The following is a 23,605-nucleotide window of genomic DNA, read 5'->3' on the forward strand; positions in this document are numbered from 1 at the left end:
ATGTAAAGAGGTATTCCTAGTCTCCAAACTGGTTGTCCCATATCTTTCAGTTTTGAGGGAGTAACGTTTGTTGTTTCAATCGCAATTGGATATAATGCTTTTATTTTATTTTACTTTATCATTGTAGATGTGCTGCATCAACAAAATCATCATCAGTGCCATCACTTTCACAATCTCCGTTAGACAATTCTGTCTCTGGTAAGTGAATCGTGGTATCAACTCTAATTCAGTTTACTGGGCATAAAACAATTTAAATTTAAATAACAACTTGCATTTGTATAGCACTTTCAACACCGTACAATGTCCCAATATGCCTTGGCATCCTTAAGTATCAAACATTCATCAGTCTCAAAATTGAAAGTGTCAAGTCAGTCAGTATTTATTGTCTTTAGGGGGAGAGTTCCAAATTTCTTGATGTTTTTCTTGCAAAATAGTGCTCCCTAATTTCACTCCTGAATGGCCTAACATTAAATTTATAATTATGTCCTGTTGTTCTGTATTTTCCCCACTAAAAGGTATAGGTTTTCTGCAGCCATCCTATTGAAATTTGAATGTTTTACTTTTGGATTCTGTCTTGTAAGTATTGGAAGGTGCATTTCTGAATGTTAAAACTACTTGTAGGTTTGGTATGATGAAACAGCATATATTACTCAAGACAAGACATCTCGAATAGTTGAATGTTTCTTCATAATTTGAGCCATCACTATCTCCATCCCTTCTCTTCCCCAACCATGATTGAAAAAGTATTTGTTATGGTTCTGCCCAGCTTTTCTTGAATGTCAACACGATTGCAGAGGTGATATGCCTTTTTCCTTTTATATTAATGTTTCAAAAATCCCATGTGCTACACTTGAGACTTTTAGCAAGAATGGATAATTTTCTGTCATGTTTAGTCTGCTGATGACATTGTTTTCTCTTCCAATTCTCATTCCCTTGACTGGTTGTACTCAGAATTAATTTGTGTAAACAGCGTAGGGCAGACTCTGCAAATGAAAGTAAGATTCTCCCGATGCTGGAAATAATCAAATGAAACCACTAAATGCTGGAAACAATCAGTTTAGGCCGCATCTTTAGAGACAGTAAGAGAGATTTTGTGTCTCCAATTGTTAGGATGTGAAAAAAAGTTACAACTTGTAAGGCAAAGTGCCAGTCTCTCTGAGGACAAACAAGGTAAACTGTTACTGCCTGCCAAGGTCACAGGAATTGGTTTACTTTCACTTTTGCTAAAGATGCTTCTAGTACAGGCTAGGCTTAGACAAACATGGATAGTATTGTGTTATCAATTTATTTCACCCAAGGACTGCAGCTGTTTAGGAAGGCAGCTCACCACTACCTTCTTTAGGGCATTTAGGCCAGGGATTTGTCAGATTTTAGTTATAATAATTTTCTTGGCACCTTTTGTCTAGTGATTGTAATTGTTCACTTTTTTTACATTCTGATTCACAGTTATTCCTGATATGCTATCTGTGTCATGTATGGGTAAAGACAGAATCAGAATATCTCACAGAGAAAAACATCATAGAAAAAGACCCTTCAGCCCACCATGTCAATGCTAACCAGCAAACATCAAACAACAATAATCATCATTCATCATCTGCACTTGGTCCATAGCCTACAATGCCCAGGCAGTATAAGTACTCATCCAGATGCTTCTTAAATGTTGCAAGAGTACCTGCCTCCACCATTCTCTCAGGCAGCATGGTCCATACATCTACTACTCACTGGGTGAAACAGAATTTTTTGCAGATCTCCTCTGAACACTTGCTCCTTGCCTTAATTGTATGCCTTCAGGTCTGAGATATGTCTGCCATGGAAAAGAGATTCTCACGATCTATTGTGTTTATGCCTCTCTAATTTTGTATGCCCCAATCAGATCTCCCTCAGTCTCCTCTGCCCCAAGGAGAATCAATTCAGCCTATCCAGTCTCTCCTCTTAACTGAGACCTTTCACCTCAGGCAACATTCTGGTGAATCTCTTTTGCAGACTGTCCAGTGAAATCTCATCCTTTGCATATTATGGTAATCAGAACTGCACATCCTTCATCTGTATACCAACTGTGCCTTAACCAATGATTTAAAGTTGTAACAAGACTTCCTTGCTCATATGTTCTACTCCTGAGCTAATGAAGGCACACATCCTGAATGCCTTCAGCACCCTGTCTATCTGTGCTGACACCTTCAGGAATCTGTGGACTTGTTCACTAAGGTTCCTTTGTTCCTCAATACTTTCTAGGGACTTACCATTCATAATGTATACCATTCCCTTATTAGACCTCCCAAAATACATCTCCTCACACTCATCAGGATTAAATTTTATATGCCATTGCACTGCTCAATTTACTAGCTGATCAATATTAGACTGCAGCCTGAGTCCATCTTCCTAACTATCAATAATACCCTCAATTTTCGTGTCATCTGCAAACTTACTAATTAAATTTTACACGTTCACATTCAAGTCGTTAATGTACATAACAAAAAGCAACAGTTGCAACTCTGACCACTGTGGTACACTGCTGGTTAAAGGCTTCCAATTACTAGATACGTTCAAATTCTTCTGCTATTTTCCTTTTTTTACACTTTTAATTTTTACACTTTTAATTTCTAGGGGACCAACACATATTTTGGTTGCGCTTTCCCTTTTTAAGTATTTGGAGAGACTTTTGCTGTCTTTTTATATACCAAACTATCTTCCCCCTTATTAATATTTTAGTCATTCTTTGTGTTCTTAAATTTTGTCCAATCTTCTGACCAGCCTCTCATTTTTGTGGAATGTTTTGCCTTTTCTTTAAGTTTAATACTATCTTTAACTTCTTTAGTTTGCCTTGCATGGCCAGTCCTTTACTTAGAGTGATACTTTTCTGAGTATTCTGACAGCTCTCCTAAATGTTGTCTTCTGTAACTCTACTGACCTCTCCCTTAACTTAGTGTCCCACTTCATTTTAGCTCTGTCTTTATACCCTCATAACTGTTATGTACCACTAATCTTAGAAACACTCTCCTTTCCCTCAAACTGAATGTTGAATTAAATCATGTTATGATCACTGCTATCTTGGAGAGCTTTAACTATGAGATAATTAATTAATCTTGCAATAACTTATACACATCAAGAATGAAATCTGAATGAACTGTAATTTTCTTATACTTATGTCTTCATCTTATGGAGCATTTTGGAGCAATATCCATTATGTTTGTTCAATTAGAGTGACGTTTGAATATTTAACTCAATGTACCACGATCATTAAAAATGGTGTATTGAAATATGTTTCTAGTTTCATTCTGCTGCAAATTGACTTTTCATTTCATTTATTTTTAGATTATTTTAAATGGATGCTAAATGACGGTGTAGTAACTGCAAGCCCACAATGTTTGCAAGTTCTGGTCACTTGGGCTCACCGACATGGCAGCAGCTGTGGGTCGCTACCGAATGTACAGAGTGTCTTATCTGCCGAGTATCGTGGAGTAGTGGGAGCTGTATGGGGGTGTCCAGAAGGACACAGTTACATCTTGGATGTGCATTCAAATCAAAAGGTTGCACTAAACGAGATACCATGCCCACACAGTAAGACTAATGATTCAATGAAAGAGAAAACTGTAGGAAACGTAATTTCCCTCCCACCTCAAAATGGAACAGATGCTGAAAATGGTGAGAGTGGTTCAATCTGTAAACTTCAACCAGTTCCAGTGTCGCCATGGTCATCTGACTCTCATCCTTGTACATACAGTGGAGTAGCCTCACAACCAGTAGATGTGGACAATTCAGAATACCTGCTCAGCAAAGATATGTTTTTGCACGTAGAGTCTGATAGTACTGAGTCCTCTTGGGAAAAGGTTCAGTTACAGGATGCTATGCAAGTATTAAATTCAAAAGGTAAGATACATTTTTTAATGTTAAATTATGTAATTGTATATTTGGGCTATTATATAATTTAAATTAGACTCTTACAATGCAGTGGTGTCCTCAGAAGTAGAAAAGTTAAAGACCATTGATTTTAGGTAATACAGTGCATTCCATCTTTCATCAACCTGAATTGGCTATAGCGCGATTGACAAATTATGGCCAATGTTTGGATAATGCAAACTTTCTATTGAAGGGTATAGTAATTTTCTACAGTGTGATTTTCTATAACGTGAGGTAGTGTTCTATCAGAACACACTGTAGTTCTTTGCAGATGTTGGGACTGCTGCACTATTGAGAACCTGTGTTTCAGGTAAGGTGCTATTCTTGCTATGCTATAGGGAGGACAAGTCAACAGTTTTGTGATTATTCAATTTTATTTTTAAACTGGAAATGTCACTACAATTTTCAGAAACTTGGAAATTCAGTTCAGAATTCCAATAATTCATTGGAAAACGCAAACTTAATTCATCTTGTCCTGTGCATTTTGAACTTATTGGAGCCCTATTAAATAAAGATACCATAAAAAATAATTTCTCTTATGCAATATCTATGACAGAGTCTGTTTTAGGATAACTAAGAAATAATAAATGGTTGTTTTGTGTCATGAACAAAACTGAAATCATGTAAAATTGAGGCAGTAGGGTCCACAATACTGGCCAAAGTTAGTGAACTCTTAAAAGGAGAAGTATAATTATTGAGAGTCAATATGGCTTTCTAAAAGACTGGTTGCATTAGACTATTCCAGGATTGAGAAGTTTCACTTGTGAAGATAGGTTTTAGAAGTTCAGACTGTTCTCCTTGGAGAGAAGAAAGTGGAGATAGAGGTTCTCAAAATCATGAGAGGGCTGGACAGAGTAAATAGGGAGAAGCTTTTCATTAAAAAAAGAATGAGAGGATTTAGATTTAAAGTGATCTGCAAAAGAAGCAAAGGTGATATGGGAAAACAAAACTTTTCTACACAGTGAATAGTTCGGGTATGGAATGTACTGCTTGGAAATGTGGTGGAGGCAGTCAGTTGAGGCATTCAAGAGTACATAGAGCACATTTGGATAGAAATGATAGGCAGGGAGATGGGGAAATGATAGAAGTTTGGCAGATATGATATAATAAGGAATTTGGTGAATGAAATTGTTTTCTTTAAACTGTATGACATTGTTAGTCCTTTCCAGTCATCTGTGCCAAAGTGGTGGAAGTGAATTGCCTCAAGATTAGCTTTAAGGATAAGAGAATACCTACCTTCCTTGCATTTAAGAAACTAATTTCAGAAATAAAATTTCTGTCACTAGTTACAGCTGCAGCACAATTCCTTGTTTTAATGAACAATGTAGCCTAGGAAGTATGCTAAGACATCTGCCTGGTTTAAATATGAACAGGATCCAAGGCTACAAGCTGGCTGCTATGGTTTCAAGATATCACTAAAAAGAGAGAAAGTATTACTATGTTTAGGTTATTATGATTAAACAGGGTGACTAGATAACTTTATTACTAACAAATACATGATTGTCACTTCATGACCAAATACGTAATGGGAAAATAGTTTGTGCTGATTTAATTCTGTTCTGTGATCATTGAATACCCATCCTGTCACTTTTTTTCACTTTTCATATAATAGATCAAATTGACTGCAACAAAGCTTCGTGTTCTATAAAGGATGATATTGCAGATGGATTAGAATCTAGTGACCTCTCTGACAGGTAGGCCTTCATTGCCGTCAGTGCTGTTAGTATTTATGGCAGTTCAGTGCTTAATTGAAATATTTCAGGTAGAACCCCAGAATTATCTTTGTGATTTGTTGCAATTAGGAAGTATGGCACAATCTCAGAAAGTGATTCAGTATTCCTAGATTACTTAATTCTAGGTCATTTTAGAATAATATGATTTTATTTAAACATTTTAAATTAATGTTAAACCTTTCTTTTTAAGACAGCTAATAGCTGAAACGTTCTATGACTCCATGACTTGATTTAGACCTCTTAAGTTAAATGGCCCAAATAGCACATCTGCATTACCTTAATGGAGCAGATTCATAATAGCATTTACAATATGATAGGTGAAATTATTGTACTTATTTGATTTGAAGTAATAAGAAAACTATGTTGGATTTCACATGTTTTAATGACATTCTTTTTCATTTTATGTCCTCAGACTTTTGTCTTTTAGTTTACATTGCACTGTAGTTTAAAAATCTTTTTGACGTTCTCTATCTCTCCAATGCTCATTGATGCCATTTTATTTTGTTCCTGAATTTTGATAGTTAGACGTTCCGTATTCGTGAGCTTCAGTATTGCAGAATAGAGACATGCTGTCAAAGTTTTTCAGCTTGCCCTCATTAGGACAGAGGCAGGAATATCAGTGTTCAAAAGGAGCAACTGTTTATACTGCAGGAGAAAAGGGTGCTAACTAGTTGGCAAGTGGATTTTGGTCGTGGCACTGGCATAAAAATGCACCAGGGAACAAATGTCCTGTCCTTTTAACTCAAAGAAGATGTAATACATCAGTGTGTTGTTTCATCCTTCAGAGGATAGTTCCCTACTTACTGATATGCAGTTTCTGTAAAGTTTTGGTGAGCCAAGTTGTGAGCCTACATATTAATCTTAAATTGGCTGTTAGTGTAATTTATGACCCGTTTGGGGTGGTTCAGCAAGTGTTGTTCAATTGTGAATTTGTATCAGTATGTTCTGAGTTATGAAAGCACAGGGTGGTTGAATATAGTCACTATTCTGTCTTCTTTGTACAGCTGAAGGGATTTAAGATTTGATACAATCTGGCAGTCATTGGGATGTACAGCATTTGTACTTGGCAAATCAACACGGACATTTACTATAAACCAACTGACTCCCACAGCTACGTAGACTACACCTCCTCCTACCCTGCACCCTGTAAAAACGCCATCCCATATTCCCAATTCCTTCGTCTCCGCCACATCTGCTCCCAGGAGGACCAGTTCCAATACCGTACAACCCAAATGGCCTCCTTCTTCAAAGACCGCAATTTCCCCCCAGACATGATCGGCGATGCTCTCCACCGCATCTCCTCCACTTCCCGCTCCTCTGCCCTGGAGCCCCGCCCCTCCAATTGCCACCTACCACTCCACCAACCTCCATAAACATCGTATCATCCGTCGTCATTTCCGCCACTTCCAAACGGACCCCACCACCAGGGATATATTTCCCTCCCCTCCCCTATCAGTGTTCCGAAAAGACCACTCCCTCTGTGACTCCCTCGTCAGGTCCACACCCCCCACCAACCCAACCTCCACTCCAGGCACCTTCCCCTGCAACCACAAGAAATGCAAACACATCTTGCGCCCACATCTCGTGCCCACATCTCCCCCCTCACTTCCCTCCAAGGCTCCAAGGGATCCTTCCATATCCACCACAAATTCACCTGCACCTCTACACACATCATTTACTGCATCCGCTGCACCCGATGTGCCCTCCTGTATATTGGGGAGATAGGCCGCCTACTTGCATCCCCACTCCGGCCTATCACCCTCACCTTAACTTCCCTCCACCTATCGCAGTTCCAACGCCCCTCCCTCAAGTCCCTCCTCCCTATCTTTTATCTTAGCCCGCTTGGCACTCCTTTCCTCATTCCTGAAGAAGGGCTTATGCCCGAAACGTCGATTCTCCTGCTCCTTGGATGCTGCCTGACCTGCTGCGCTTTTCCAGCAACACATTTTCAACACACCAGCACTGACATTTGTATAGCATATTATTAATTTGTGTGGTAAAGAGAAAGTCTTTTTTCATTTGACAGCAATAAAGTATTTTGTGAGTGGAAAATAGCATTTGTATCACTACTGCATGGTAGCAGTGTGGCTTTGCCTATTGATTGAAGTCTTGAGATACCGAGGAACTTCGATTATGCAAACGGCGTGGACAGGCACTATTTCATTCAGATAATTGATTATTTGAATAAATGATTCAATGCCTCTGCTCTGGGGCTCGGAGTTTTCTGAAGTTTTCTTTTTTCCTCGCTCTGCTTGCCTTGCTCCCTCTCTGTGTCTCAGAGTTTATTTCTGAGCAGATACACACTTATGTGTAAGGGACCTGCAGCATTGCTGAAGCCCTCCAGCCTCCCCAATCAGTTCGATGGGATTGACACAGTGAGCACTTGCTAAGTCTGCTTCCCGTTCAGGAGACTAAGCAGCAGCACACTGTGCACGAGCCTCCGCCTCCACCACCACCCCCTGTCCAACCCCGGTCCTGTCAGCAGCCATGTCCGACCGGTCCCCCCCAACAGGAGGGGTGAGTCTCAAAATAGCGCGTGCGCACACACACACACAACTTTTTACTGCAACTTTTTGACAAGTTCCACCTTTGCAAGAGGACAATGTTGGAGAGATTATCTGGGGAAGGGAGTTTAGGGTACACCCTGTGTAGAACTCCAGAGAGAGAGAGAGAGAGAGAGAGAGAGAGAGATCCCATTGATGTCCGCGACTGTTCTCAGCAGCATTCCAGTAAGCCGTCTTCACCTTTCATCGTTGTAAACAAAAGACGTGGTCAATGTTGGAAGCACCTTTTTCATGTCATATTTTTATCGGGACCTTGACATCTTCAGATAATCCGAAGTTCGGATAATTGATATTCTGATAATTTGAGGTTCCTCTGTACTTTACTCTTTCATAATTTGAGGTAAACTGAGCACTTTTCAGGTCTGGAAATGGCTAGAAGGTCCATTGTAAGTTTGTACACTATTTAGCAAGTGCTGATCTGAGTTGGGGTAGCCATTATCCTTGATATGCCCTATTTCAACATCAAGCTTGCACAGTGAGCCTTTGCTTAGATTTGTAGCATGATTCACGCTTGCTAGAACCTACATATATTGATATGCAGGCAACAAAATAACATGTCTGGTCATTGTAGTTTTTTGAATTAAACAATGGGGACAATAGCTCTTGCTATGTTCCCCATGGCCAGTCTGAGTCAACTTGCCAACCAGTCATCATCAGTTTCTCAGTATTAATTGTTGCCCTCTTTGAAATATAACAATTGTGTGACTATTGATGTGTGTGAAATGAAAAGCTTCACCAGTCTGTCTCTTATTATTTCAACAAAACTCAAGTTCTGTACTACCATGCGACAAGTTCAACTTCCCTGTTCTGAGACCTAATGAATTGAGCAGTGATTAGAAGTTCCAGTGTTAAGGCTGTTTTGATCGGTTCTCATTTGGGCACCTTGAAGAAACAACATGTATAAGTATGGCTACCCATTGAACCTTGAGGGGAATATGATAAATGCCATTCTTATATTTCCTTATACTGTCAACTACATTCTTTTAAGGGTGCTAATAAATCTATCTTCTATTTTTATAGGTATTTGTCAAGTGAAGATGATGGGGAAGAAAAAGTTAAGAATGGCTCTTCAGATGAGTGTTTTCAGCCATATTGGGAGAAGAAGTGAGTCCTAACGAATATCGCATTTTTCTCTTTTAATGGAACAAATTGTCTTTAATTTGAACATAGTAGCTTTATTTCGCTATCGATTGTCGTAGTTCTACTTGGTTAGAATTGTTCATTTGGGATAAAGTGTTTTTAACCTGTACCTCACTCTCACTTCTATAGATTTGGTACAGATAGCAAACTGCACCGTCTGTTTTGTTTGGTTAATCATAAAAAGACTGTATTTATCACTTTTTTTAACCACTTGATCTGGCCAAAAAGCCGAGCAGAGTATGCCAGTTCAGCTTTTCTTGCCTCCTGTAACATTTTGGCTCTGAGTAATTGATACACTAATTATTCTAGTGTGATTTCACTATCTTAGTTATTGCCTAGAAAACAGGCGATCCAACACTGAGCTCACTCACATTAAAAATGGTAACAGTGTGTTTATAAATAATGATTTGATGGGCATATCATCAATATAATTATATTAGTGATTCTACCATGAAAAATACAAAAGGAAAACCATTCATTCAAGTGTGAGGCAATGCTAAATAGTACACCCTCTGTTTCTAGATTTATTTTTGTGTAAATTATATTCTGTAATTTGTTGAAGTTATAATGAAATTATATCCTTATAACTTTGCTGGAGTTTTTGGTTTTTATGTTCTGCTGTATTAAAAGTAAAAGAATGTTTTAAAATTGAATACAGTCAGTAGGTTTCACTGGACTGTATTGTTTGGATTATATTTGAGCAAAATATGGATTTCTACAAAAGCTGACAGACAAGGTTATTATTACGTATCTGAGTCTTTGTAAGAAATCAAATTTAGCAATATCTGTTGGGCTAAGATGGTCTGGAAAACATCGGTTCCTGTAATGGAATTTCCATTAGGTTGTGCCACAGACAGTATAATTTGAATATCATTATCAAGAAGTTGAATACTTGTGGCTGAGCCATGTTACCTTCAAGTTCGAATTTGGAGTCAATGTCAAAGATAGTGCTTGCCAACAATTAAAGATGACGTTTTCTCATTTGCTGCAGATTGTTTTGCCCCAGCCAGTATACTTGTGTGCAGTGATCCTGATGCCACATGACCTTTACATTAGGTGTCAAAGACTTATTTTTTTTTTAAATGTGTTTAACCAATTTCTTATTTGTAACACGTAGAAGCTCCCATAGGTGCCTGTTTTCAAATTTTAGCTTTGTGGTCAACTTACAAACTTTACAAGCTTGATTTATTTTTACATTTTCCAAACTATCAAAGTAAATTAGCCTTTTTTTTTCCCTTTTCAGTAAATTGCCAACATTGAAATGTGATAGTAAAGAAGTGAAGAAAACTCCAGGACAAAGGCGTATACAAAAATCAAAATCAAACTGTGAAAGGTACTTACACTAATTCTTCTGGAGAGTAAAAGTAGTTACTTAATGTACTGCTTCACTGTAAATGTCTTTTTTTTAAAAGTATCAGCAATCTTCACAGAATTGTTATGGAGCTAAGAAGACCAATTGTCTCATTTTGTCTACATGACATTACAGTGCCATTCTCCTGATATTTCCCTTCAGTTTCTCTTCAAATAATTGTCTAATGTCCTCTTGTATGCCTCAATTAAACCTATCTTCATCGTACCTCCAGGCAGTGTGTACCAGTCTCTATTTGCTATGTGAAAAAAGAATCTTATGTAATTTGGTTGCTCTGTGGTTGAATTAAGCAAGAAATTGGTTGGTTTAAATAAATTTATGTTCATTATTACTTATTAATTCTAGGGTTGTAATTTATTTTAATCTGTTACAGTAACAATAATTGTGAAAGATATGTTGAGGTTGGTCAATGTTGAGTCACATACTAGAAATATTTATCTTCAAACTGTGTGGCTTTCTGGTTTTTGGGAGCCAAAACAAACATTATGTTTTGAAGGAGTAAGTAAGTTAAAACAAGACAGGTTTCAAATATTTCTTAAACTAGTATACACACTGGAAAAAGACAATGTTATTGAGGAGAATACTGAGATATGGGCTATTGGACTAGATGGGATTGAGGTTCATAAAGAGGAGGTGTTAGCAATTCTGGAAAGTGTGAAAATAGGTAAGTCATCTAGGCTGGATGGAATTTATCGTAGGATTCTCCAGGAAGCTAGGGAGGAGATTGCAGAGCCTTTGGCTTTGATCGTTATGTCATCATTGTCTACAGGAATAGTGCCAGAAGACTGGAAGATAGCAAATGTTGTCCCCTTGTTCAAGAAGGGGAGTAGAGACAACCCTGGTAATTCTAGACCAGTGAGCCTTACTTCGGTTGTTGGTAAAGTGTTGGAAAGGATTATAAGAAAAATTTATAATCATCTAGAAAGGAATAATTTGATTAGGGATAATCAACATGGTTTTATGAAGGGTAAGTCATGCCTCCCAAATCTTGTTGAGTTCTTTGAGAAGGTGACCAAACAGGCAATAGAGAGTAAAGTGGTCAATGTGGTGTATATGGATTTCAGTAAGGCATTTGGTAAGGTTCCCCATGGTAGGCTATTGCAGAAAATATGAAGGCATGAGATTGATGGTGACTTAGCAGTTTGGATCAGAAATTAGCTAGCTGAAAGAAGACAGGGGGTGGTGTATGATGGGAAATATTCATCCCGGAGTTCAGTTACTAGTGGTACAACGCAAAGATCTGTTTTGGGGCCACTGCAGATGGTCATTTTTATAAATTACCTGGATGAGGGCATAGGAGGACGAGTTAGTAAATTTGCTACTGAAACTAACGTCGGTGGAGTTGTGAACAGTGCTGAAGGATGTTGCAGGTTATAGAGGGATTAGAACTGAGCTGAGAGGTGGCAAATGGAGAAACATGTGAGGTGATTCACTTTGAAAGGAGTAACAGGAATACAGAATACTGGGCTAATGGTAAGGTTCTTGGTAGTGTGGATGAGCAGAGAGATTTCAGTGGACATGTACATAGATCCCTGAAAATTGCCACCCAGGTTGATAGGGTTGTTAAAAAGATGTACAGTGTGTTAGCTTTTATTGGTCGAGGGATTGAGTTTTGGAGCCAAGAGGAAAGGCTGAGGGAGTTGAGGCTGCTTCCGTTGGAGGGAAGATTGAGAGGTGACTTAATAGAGACATACAGGATGGTCAGAAGATCAGATAGGGTGGATAGTGAGAGCCTTTTACCTCAGATGGTGATGGCTAGCAGGAGGGGACATAGCTTTAAATTGAGGGGTGATAGATATAAAATAGATGTCAAAGGTAGGTTCTTTACTCAGAGTAGTAAGGGTGTGGAATACCCTGCCTGTAGACTTGCCAACTTGAAGGGCATTTAAATGGTCATTGGATAAACATATGGATGACAGTGGAATAGTGTAGGTTAGATGGACATCAGATTGGTTTCATAGGTTGGCACAACATCGAGGGCTGAAGGGCCTGTACTGCGCTGTAATGATCTATGTTCAGCAGCCATAAAAACAATCATTAGCTACTAGTTTCCGAATTATTCCAATATGCTGCAAGAAATATAACTGAGACAAATATGTAGGGAACGTCCCTAGGTCAGTTCTGACTGATCTGATTTTTTTTTTAATGTGAGAGCCCTGGATGTGTTTAATAGTTGACTCACTTAAATTTCAATTAATACTGTTAATAAAGTAGTATCTATTTAGCATTTAGTTTTATTTTTAATGCAATTTGCCACAGAATTGCTCTTTTGTACTCTTCCTGTGCATATGACCTTTGCTATAGTGATGCTCTCCTGCTGTCATTCCCTCTTCACTCCCTCTGTTGCTTTCACACTTGCATCCCACCCTAGATTCCCCAATCCCTATCTTCCACACTGTTCTTAAACTACTCTTCTGGCTCCTAGCATCTGGCTCTTGTTCCGAATTGACAATGAACTCCTTTCCTCCATCTAATAATAATTGATTGGTTATCCTAATAATAGTTGATTGGTGCAAGCCCTACAGGAACCTCAGCAATTAGCTACACTGATCAACTTCAGTAGTTGGAGCCTATTGGAGGTGAATGTAATTTTTGAAAACATTTTATAGTGTATTTATTTGATATTTACTAATGTATTTGTTATTTGCACAGTGCTGCAGATGTTAGGTACAGGATTTCAACTTGTACATTGGTTTTTCTGGGCTAGAAATGTCCAAAGGAACCTAACCATGGCTTTAACATTGATTTCAATGGGTGCCTAGGAACACAACCACAACTTTGAGAGAGTTTCCTATATGGTTACTGGATATGGAATTCATGTAACCTTATAGCATTTATTTGGTGTTTTTCAGAGAAGACTTTCCCACCATGCACCGATGTCAATACAAGGGCTGCTGTGCAGTATATAGAGGAGCTGATGGATTGAAGGTAAAATTATGGCCAAGATGTTATCCTCAAAGCTAGTTGGTCACACACAAAATTTAAAATTTTAGGCTTTTTGAGTATCAGCTGAGCTCACTTACTACTTGATTGCAGGACTATGATTTTACACACTCCACTAGGATCTGAGTGTATAATGTAGTGACACTTTAGTTTTTAATTAAACACTAAATTGCATACTGATTTTTTCAGTTGTAAAAATTTACACTGACAAAATCAAGATCACTAATTTGTAAAGTTCTGCACACTCAATTACAATATCAACTCTTAGGGTAATGGTGCTCTGTCTTTGGGTACTATACAGAGGAACCTCGATTATCTAAAGGACATGGGCAGGAGTATTTCGTTTGGTTAATCGAATTCCGAATAATCAATTGTCGGCTAACATAGTTTAGCCAAGCATCAGGACTGTGCGATCCTACCAGAAGTGCTTTAGGGAACATCTCTGAGATACCTGCACCAATCAACCCCACCGCCCCACATTTCAACTCAATCTCCCATTCTGCGAAGGACTTGCATGTCCTGGGCCTCCTCCACCACCACTCCCTCACTGCCTGACGCCTGGAGGAGAAACGTCTCGGAACACTTCAACCCAAGAGCATCAATGTGAATTTCACCAGTTTCCTCATTTCCCCTCTGCCCACCTTACGCCAGTTCCAACCTGCCAGCTCAGCATCATCCTCGTGACCTGTCCTACCTGCCAATCTTCCTTCCCACCTATCTGCTCCACCCTCCTCTCTGACCTATCACCACCCACCTCCAACCACCTATTGCAATCTTAGCTACCTTTTCCTCAGCCCCACTCTCCTCCATTTATCTCTCCACCTCAGAGGCTCCCAGCCTAATTCCTGATGAAGGGCTCCGGCCCGAAAAGTCAATTTTCCTGCTCCTCGGATGCTGCCTGACGTGCTGTGCTTTTCCAGCACCACTCTCATCTTGTCCATGGAGAATGTCACGTACCCTTCAATATTCAGGTCTCAATCTATGTTGTTCTGCAACCTTGTCTTTGTAGTGGCAATCAATCATATTTTGGTCTTTTATCAGTTCATCTGTTTTGTTTCCAGTGCTAAGTGTATTCGAGTAGAGCATCTATTTTTGTTTAACCTCGAGCCTGATCAGCAAACTGTTTTAATATTAGAAACATATGAAAGAACGCCATGAGGAGGTACGTGAGCGTCCCTGTCCCCACCCAGGATGTAACAAAGTGTTTATGATTGATCGCTATCTGCAGCGCCACGTGAAATTGGTTCACACAGGTAAGTATGTAACTGATCAACAGTCGTGTTACATAAGCTTTTCAATTATATTTCCACCATATTTCATTCAATCCCTGTTCCTTTGCATCCACGTTCAGTGATCTGATGGGTGTTCTGGGAAAGCCAAATGATTTTTTTTGCTGTTGCATATTTTATGGGGCTAGAAACAGTTTAAAAAACATTTACATGGCTGCTGAACCTCCAGTTGAGCCAGTGCCAAATTCAATAGATAAGTAGAAATTTATAAAGGGTTCTCTTAGTCTGTACGTGTAACTCCGGGGAAGGTTGTTGGAAATCCCAAAGGAATGCTTGCTTCTGCTAATGGTAGAACCAATCTCCTTCAGTTTTTTACAGTGTTGTCATAACTAACAATCTTGTAATGCATATGTTGGGACCAACTTGTATTCTAATTTTATTCTTCCTTTTTTTACACACATTTGGTAAATAATTAGAAAGCAAGATGTCGTGTAATTTAATATTAGTACCACTATCAATTGCTTAAAAATGTGTTGCTGGAAAAGCACGGCAGGTCAGGCAGCATCAAAGGAGAAGGAGAATCGACGTTCGGGCATAAGCCCTTCTTCAGGAATGAGGAGGGTGTGCCAAGCAGGCTAAGTTAAAAGGTAGGGAGGAGGGACTTGGGGGAGGGGCGTTGGGAATGCGATAGGTGGAAGGAGGTTAAGGTGAGGGTGATAGAGCCTGCTTGGCACACCCTCCTCATTCCTGAAGAAGGGCTTATGCCCGAAACGTCAATTCTCCTTCTCCTTTGATGCTGCCTGACCTGCTGCGCTTTTCCAGCAACACATTTTTAAGCTCTGATCCCCAGCATCTACTCAAAGAAAGAAATACATCAATGTCCCAGTCTCTACAGTCCTCTGTGATAAATAATGCCACAAATTCACTCCCCTGTGAGAAGAAATTCCGCATCTGTCTTAAAAGGACACCTTCTTTTTCTGAGATTATGCCCTCTAGTCCATTCCCCAGCGTCCTCACTTTCTCCTACCTTCCACTATCAATTGCTATTGGTCATGCAATGGTTGGTATGTTAAAGGATCTTCTGAGCTGGGGTGTGGAAGCAAATAAAGCCAAAAGGCATATGATGAGATGGGGAAACTGAAGGTTTCTGTGACTGAATTAATTAAATGGGCCTCCTCAATAACATCCTTTACCTGTAAAACAAAAGTTCAATTCCTCAGATAGCTAAAAATAATGTCACTATATCACTGTGGAACATCTGTCCAGTCTCTAAAGAAGCATGAAAGATGTTTACAATGTTATATATGCTCTAATGTACTAACTTCCTTTTATATGATTTTTGATCTTAGAGTACACCCACTTGCATTGTTCAACAATTGTGCAAACTGAAGTGAATGGATGAAGTAGTCCAATGTTACCTGAGAAATATTTACACTTCTGCAGCTGCCTTTTTATTTTTGTGAAATTAAGCATTTATGTCAGAACTCTTACATCCTGTTGTGGTTTCAAATTGTGCAAAAAAACATGTTTTTTTAATAAATTGCAGAAGAAAGAAACTACATTTGTGACGAATGTGGACAAACTTTCAAACAGAGAAAGCACCTGTCAGTTCACCAGATGCGCCATTCTGGAGCAAAGCCTCTACAGTAAGAACCCAGAGAAATTCAGAATATTACAGTTGACAGGAAAATAAATGAAACTATCTTTCTATATATTGTTTGAAAATTATTATAAAGTAGTTTGGTAGAAATGTAGAAGGACAAGTTGAAGACTGATAACAGCAGATGCAAAGAGTAACCAATAGCTGAAAGAATCTTTTGAATTGGGTATGGGAGGCAAGGTGACACTTAAGACCATAAGACACAAGAACAGAAGCAGACCATTTATCCCATCATAGCTGAACCAATCATCCTCACTGTATTTTCATATCATTTCTCCATAACCCCCCATTTTCTTACTGCAAGAAAGAAATACATTAATGTCCCAGCCTCTACAGTCCTCTGTGATAAATATTGCCACAAATTCACTCCCCTGTGAGAAGAAATTCCGCATCTGTCTTAAAAGGACACCTTCTTTTTCTGAGATTATGCCATCTGGTCCATTCTCCCACAAAGGGAAACAACCTTTCCCCATCAAACCTGCCAAGTCCCCTAAAAATCTGGTATGTTTCAATAAGGTTCTATCTCATTTTTCTATCCTCAAGTGAGAACAGGCCAGATCTACAACATGGACACTTACATAATTAAAGAAGCTTTTGCTGTCTGTCTACATATTATTTTTGTTTACACAGAAAAATATGAGCGGGAGTAGGTCATTCAGCCCTTCGAGACTGCTTCACCTTATTTTAAAATATATTTTTATTGAAAAATAGATTTTTTAATAATACAAATACAAAACAATACAATTCAAACAGTACAAAAAACCCCAAAAAATTTCCCAACCCACCCTAATGTACACATGTATAAACATGTATAAAAAAGTTTAAAAAAAATAACCAACAACAAACTAATAAATAGTAATAACTCCGCCCAGCCAAACAAAATGCTCATATGTTCACAGTTCCTCCTGCCTGGATCGGACTCTTAAAACCCAATCATTGCGGCTATATAAAAGCCCTTGTTAGTGTGGCAGATAAATCTATCAAGGTATTCCAAAAAGGGCTGCCGTGTCTTGTAAAAACTTTGTTTTGTGGTGTACCATATTTGTGAGAAATTCCAGGGGAATATGCTCTATAACAATCTTCCGCCAACCTGACAGGCCCGAGATGGTTTTTCGGATATCCAACCTAGCAAGATATTCTTTCTTGCACAGAACGTGAGAATATTGAAAAGTTTTTTTTCTTATGCATGTCTGCAGGAAATACAGTGGGCAGGCCCAAAAGGAGAGAGATAGGTCCTTCTCCACCCTTACACCCAAAATCCTCTCCATTGTGCCTGCCACAGCGCTCCATTATGTTTGAAGCCTATCGCAAGACCAAAGGCAATGGGTAAGAGTACCCGTGCAGACTCTGCACTTCAGACATGCTGAAGATACCCCTGGTTTAAATTTTGACAACTGGTCTGGAGTCAAGTGGACCCTGTGGAGAATCTTCAACTGTAAAGCATGGGTCCTAATGCAAATTGATATCGTCGTTGCATTCTCCCAAATATCCTCCCATGCCTCTGAGGAGAGTTCAACACCCAGCTCTCTTTCCCACATCTTGCAGAGTCAATCAAACTCATCTGAGGGGGCACCGCCCCGATTGATGATATAAAGTACTGACAGAGAGTGTACTCTTAGCACCCGCCTCTCTGTCGGATTTGCAGGGATTAGGCAAAAGTGTGGTCTTTTTTGGAATAAAATCCCTAACTTGAAAAAAACAAAAGAGGTCTCTATTAGATAGCTCATACTTCCGTACGAACTGTATCATTAAGTCTCCCTCAAATAGATCGCCCATGCAAGACAAACCTCTACCTGCCCAAAGTTTAAATCCTGAGTCTATCATCCCCGGTTGAAAACCCGGCATACTCACTAAAGATGTTTTGCTTCACCATTTTAAACAAGAAAATTACTGATTTCACAATCTGCCTCTTTTCACACCCATGAATTTCTAACTCTTGTTATTACACATATAGTCATACACAAGTAGTTTCAGCTCTCCAGACTTAGATGGAAAACATTTCCATGACTCTGCTCTGTTGGGAGGACTGTGTGCATGATAGATGGCTGAACAAAATACTACAGGCATTTTCCACATTTAGCTTTTGTGCCAGGCCATACAATTTTGCCCCCTCCATGCATCACAATGAACAGACGGGAACTGGGGAAGGAGGCTGAAGAGCTGATATGAATTAGGAGCAGGAGCAGGCCATTTGGTACCTCAAGCCTGCAGTAGCATCCAATAAGATCACAGTTGATCTGATTGTGGCTTCATTTCCTCATTCCAGCCAACCCTCAATAGATTCTTGATGAACAAGGGGGTCAAAAGTCTACTTCTGCCCTAGAAATATTTAATGACACTGCCTTCTTTGGCTGTCTCTATAATGTTTGAAAATAATTACAAAACAGCTTGGTAAAAATGTAGAAGGACAATTTGAAGACTGATAACAGCACATGCAAAGATTAACCAATAGCTAAAAGAATCTTCTGAGTTGAGTAGTGGAGGTGGGGTGACACTTCAGACCATACGACACAAGAGCAGAAGCAGACTGAGTCCTCAGAAAAATATCGTCCTCATCTTAAATGTAAGATGCCTTACATTTGATTTTGGAAGCAGAAAGGGAGGAAATAAAGTGGAAACATTTTAGAAAGAGATTCTAGATAATAGAAGCAGATAGCCAAAAGAATACAAAAGTTAGAGCAGTGCATAAACCATTTGTCCAAGAGGAGCCAATCAATTAAATGACTATCTTGAGAGTGTAAATGATGTATTAAACAACCTTGCTCTCCTGCTTCCAAGTTCAGTCATAACAGAAATGGCTTTTACAATTCTGACCAGAAGACCAAGGATGGTTTTTATTTTTAAAAAAGTCACTGTTTCCAGCAGGACTTATGATATTATTTAAATGTCAGTCCTGCTTTTGGCTGAAGAACTTTTACATATTTTCAAGACCATAACAGGACTTTTTTTTTCTCTTCTGCCTGTAGGTGTGAAATTTGTGGTTTCCAGTGTCGACAGAGAGCATCTTTGAAATACCATATGACTAAGCACAAGGCAGAAGCTGAACTGGATTTTGCTTGCAACCAGTGTGGAAAGCGGTTTGAGAAGGCCCACAATTTGAACGTTCATATGTCCATGGTTCATCCCTTGACCCAGAACACAGATAAAAGCAAACCAGCTGAGTATGTTGAAACAGAACCAAACCAGCTAAGCACAGATACGTTCATTGAGTGGGAAGCCAGTTAACACTCAGCTACTTAACTGTGAGCAGAATCAAAAGATTAGAACCTATTTGCACCTTTTGTCTTCAGTGACAGCAAGTTCTTCGTCTGAACAGAGAACTTATGAATCAGTGCAACATTTTGTTTGATAAGGAACAAGCAGAGGTTTAATTGCATCAGTGTTAGATGGTTGGTTACATGGCTTTCCTTTTAAATGAAGCTTAATACACACCTCTTTACCTTAATCTTGAAAAAGAATGCCAAATGTTTCACTATATCATGCAACTTTGAATTGTATGTTGATATTGAGTGTGGTGTAGCTAGTGAGCACTGTTAAACAGACAAATGTGAGATAATTGGAAGGGAAACTGTAAAATTATCAGCAAATATCAACAATGGTATAGCTTGAAATGTTTCACGTGTACTGTGAGGTGGTTTGGCTGATAGCTAATTAAATTTTAATAAAGACTATTTTCATAGGTTTTTGAGTATTGGGGTTTGTCTGATGTTTTGCAAATTTGAGTAGAAGCTCTCAAATACACCAAACAATAAAAAGAATCTACCTATATTAAATGTGCACCAAAATCCCAAAACTGCTAACCACAGATGACCCAGTTCCCTCCAAATTGAGAGTAATCCTTGAGCTTGCAACAAAATAAAATTTCATCTTCACAAAACCTATTATTACATTTCAGAAAAATTGAGACATTCAGGTTTGGGCCACAATCTGGTGGTTGGTTGTTCTCCTTCTCTGCTGTGAAAGCTGAACATGGAAGTTACTGTGTAACTGAATTCTAATGAGGGAGAGGGAAAATGATATGTTTTATAAATTGAATGCAAGCTGAAACTATTTTGTCAGTGCAATTCTGTAAAACAACTTCTCCAAAATTAAAACCTTTAATAGCCAAGAACACCCATCTCACCTAATAAAACTTCCTTTTCCTCTTAAACTTGTAAATAAGATTGGAGTGCTTAATAAAATGAGGTTTTATCGTGAATCTGAAAATATAGCTTTCATACAACCATTCTGATGTGTATAACACTTACCAGTTAGTACATTATAAACAGTGTTATACAACAGTTTACATTGAGCAACTGTGTGTGTGTATGTATATATTTATTCATTTAATTTATAGAAGTAATATATAGAGCCTCCCTACAGTCATAGTATTCCATGATAGTAAGCTCAGTGTAATACTGTTAGATTTTAATGGGTATAAATTGATAATTCCCAATATAGTCTGTCAAAAAAAATTAAACAATTTATTGAAAGAAATGAATTGGCAGAAGATAAACTTATAATATCTTAAATACAGTAAATACTTGGTGGAATCTTCCATAACAACGTGAGTTCCTGCCTTAAACTTTTAGATAAGACAATGCTTGAGGTGCTCTGGAAATTACAGGTCACTATGATACTTTTGGCAGATATACAGCTTTTACAGTCAATATGAACAATAAAAGGTTTTAAGTTTGCAAATAGAGGTTTGTGCTTAAAATAGACATTGACCTGTTATGTTTTTAAGCCAGTCAGTCGCTGAATTGGCTAAGACCAAAAATATATACAAGTGATTATTACAGTAACAAACTTCTGTAAGATATGATATAACCAAAGTTATTGTATGAACAGTACTAACCAGCTTATTGAAGAGTTCAGAAATAGTTTTATATTTAATTAAAAAGTTGATTCCATTGCCTTGTTGCATGAAGCTTCTTTATTATTTATAGTTTGTTGCAATTTTAAATTCTCACCAGGAACTAAATTAGTTCATAGATCAAAAAAAAAATTAGTTGTAGAACGTAAGATTATCCTCTTCAGTTACTCTTTCTCAAAGCTGGAGATTAATCAAGTGCCTGTTCATTAAATTACACTGACAATTCTGCAGACTATACAGAGTTACCTCTAGTAACCTGCTTCTCATAAATTTATGCACTAAGTCTTGCAACTGAAGTTGTCTGATCAACTTTTAGTTTTACAAGAACAATGGAACTGGAGAGTCAACATGTTCCATTGAGTTCTAAAGAGGCACTGTCTAATAAAGCAGCCACACATCATTTCATGATTGGTTGATGTTGTAAGACAAAGTACTCTGAACAAGTTATCTGGCTAATTCAAAACAAAACCAAAAAGAGCTCACTAACAAAGCTCAAGAACATTTCCCTGTGCTGTTGTGTGCTTATTAAATTCAGAAATCATATAGCTTGACATTTCCTATTAAAAATTTACATTGGAAAGTAATTCAATTTACAGTACACAAACTATCTGACACGTTTTAGACTGGGACATGTTTTGATTGTCAGAGGTAACTAAATAGAGAGGGCTTTTTGGTTTTGCATGAATGCTGAAATATGTAGCCAGCCAGTGGTTACCCATTTTCAGCATCTTGCAGAATAATCTTTTAAAACCGGTAACATGCAAAATTTCAGTCCACCTTATTCTTTATAGAATAGTTGGTTCAGAATATAGATCATCACCATTGCAGACGTTCAGATGATGACCAAGTGCAGCTTTCAGTTCTGGGTCAATGTCTTTCCAAGCAACTTGTAGCTAAGGAGAAAAAGAAATTACATATCATTAAATTTACAGCTCAGTAAATTGCTTATTGCAAAATGTGTGGCTACTAGATGCCAATATTGAGGCAGCAGTATTAAAAATACTGTTTTGCCTTTCAAATATCAGCAATAGAGCCTTGTGAAATATAATTGATTTTTAATCCTGTGTGAAACCTCATGCAAAAATCAATCTAATGCTGATTAGTATTTAAGAAGAAGAAATAGCTTCAACAGACTGGACGTTCCACCACCTGTCCAAGAACAGTTAGCAGGAGGTTTCCCTCTCCCTCCCTGTCTGCAATGGTTGCTAGGAAATAAATACATTTAGAGATGCTGTTTGTCCTGTCTGCTAACTAAAAAGGGGCTTAGTTTAATTTTGTCTGTTCAAAAGGACATTAAGAAGAAACATCTTTACCCATCTCCTGCAAACAACTAGCTATATTCTTATATCTGTTACAGGGCAGGCAATCCACCTCACCATGGATGTGCTTGCAAATCCCATGGAAGTAAAAATTTTCTAATACAGAGCTTTGCTTGGTAGCAGGGAAGTAAATGTTTTCTACGCATAAATTACAAGAAAAATCAGGGTCATAGTATTCTCAAAATACTAGGTATTTCAGTCTGAATCTCTACAACCTAGAGTGGTCCCTCACTGTTCTATAAAGGAGATTGCTGCATTATTAATGAGCTGTTCTTTGTAATAATACCTTACAAAGCAAAGACAGATTCAGCTTGTGGTTTGGGTTAAGATCAGGAAAGAAACTTTAGTGTATTGGCCAATATTCAGACTTGGTTTTCTTCTGGAACATTGCCAATAAAACCTTGATTTAATCATTTCTCTTTTGCTGTTGCACTTAAGTACCTTATTCCATTTTTCTTTGGAGTTCATGCAAACTTTATCAGATCAACTAAAACACAACTGTCAGTGCGGTAAGAAAAAGCATGTTTTAAAATCTGTTACATTCCTCCACTTCCAGCTGTTTCAGTTAATTGCATCTTGCTATATCACTATTTTGAAACTATGAAGGCTATTATGAAACATTTTGTGCTGAATGTACATAAATATTTAATCTGTTTATTTAATTTTGAATTCTGTTTTGTGTTTTGATGCTCAAGTTGCATAAGTGCTTGGAGCAGTTTTTGAAAACTGTCCATCATTACAGCTTCAAGGCATTTCTGCAGAAGTTCCTCAGGGTAGTGGCCTAACCATCTTCAGTTGCTTAATCAATGACCTTCCCTCCATTGTAAGGTCAGAAGTAGGGATGTTCGCCAATGATTTTAGAATGTCAGCAGCATTCATGACTTCTCCTTTACTGA

The 23,605-nt window shown here is 38.3% G+C and overlaps 2 protein-coding genes across 9 annotated transcripts in view; one reads left to right on the forward strand and one right to left on the reverse strand.

Moving 5' to 3' along the window:
* znf276 (zinc finger protein 276) overlaps positions 1 to 20,214 on the forward strand; it is a 35,025-nt gene extending 14,811 nt beyond the window's left edge. Inside the window, exons 3-11 of the mRNA XM_043706797.1 lie at positions 128 to 198; positions 3,313 to 3,867; positions 5,510 to 5,591; positions 9,215 to 9,298; positions 10,578 to 10,667; positions 13,556 to 13,631; positions 14,782 to 14,899; positions 16,422 to 16,521; positions 19,502 to 20,214. Coding sequence (XP_043562732.1) covers positions 128 to 198; positions 3,313 to 3,867; positions 5,510 to 5,591; positions 9,215 to 9,298; positions 10,578 to 10,667; positions 13,556 to 13,631; positions 14,782 to 14,899; positions 16,422 to 16,521; positions 19,502 to 19,760 — 1,435 coding nt within the window. The 3' untranslated portion in view covers positions 19,761 to 20,214. The remainder of the gene's footprint in view (positions 1 to 127; positions 199 to 3,312; positions 3,868 to 5,509; positions 5,592 to 9,214; positions 9,299 to 10,577; positions 10,668 to 13,555; positions 13,632 to 14,781; positions 14,900 to 16,421; positions 16,522 to 19,501) is intronic.
* A 1,596-nt stretch (positions 20,215 to 21,810) lies between these two features.
* LOC122558337 (Fanconi anemia group A protein-like) overlaps positions 21,811 to 23,605 on the reverse strand; it is a 98,804-nt gene continuing 97,009 nt past the window's right edge. For all 8 annotated transcript variants that reach the window (XM_043706792.1, XM_043706791.1, XM_043706788.1 and 5 more), the window contains one exon: positions 21,811 to 22,283. In XM_043706792.1, the coding sequence (XP_043562727.1) occupies positions 22,176 to 22,283 (108 nt within the window). In that variant the 3' untranslated portion in view covers positions 21,811 to 22,175. The remainder of the gene's footprint in view (positions 22,284 to 23,605) is intronic.

This window comes from Chiloscyllium plagiosum, chromosome 17 (genome assembly GCF_004010195.1).
Source record: "Chiloscyllium plagiosum isolate BGI_BamShark_2017 chromosome 17, ASM401019v2, whole genome shotgun sequence".
Taxonomy (NCBI): Eukaryota; Metazoa; Chordata; class Chondrichthyes; order Orectolobiformes; family Hemiscylliidae; genus Chiloscyllium; species Chiloscyllium plagiosum.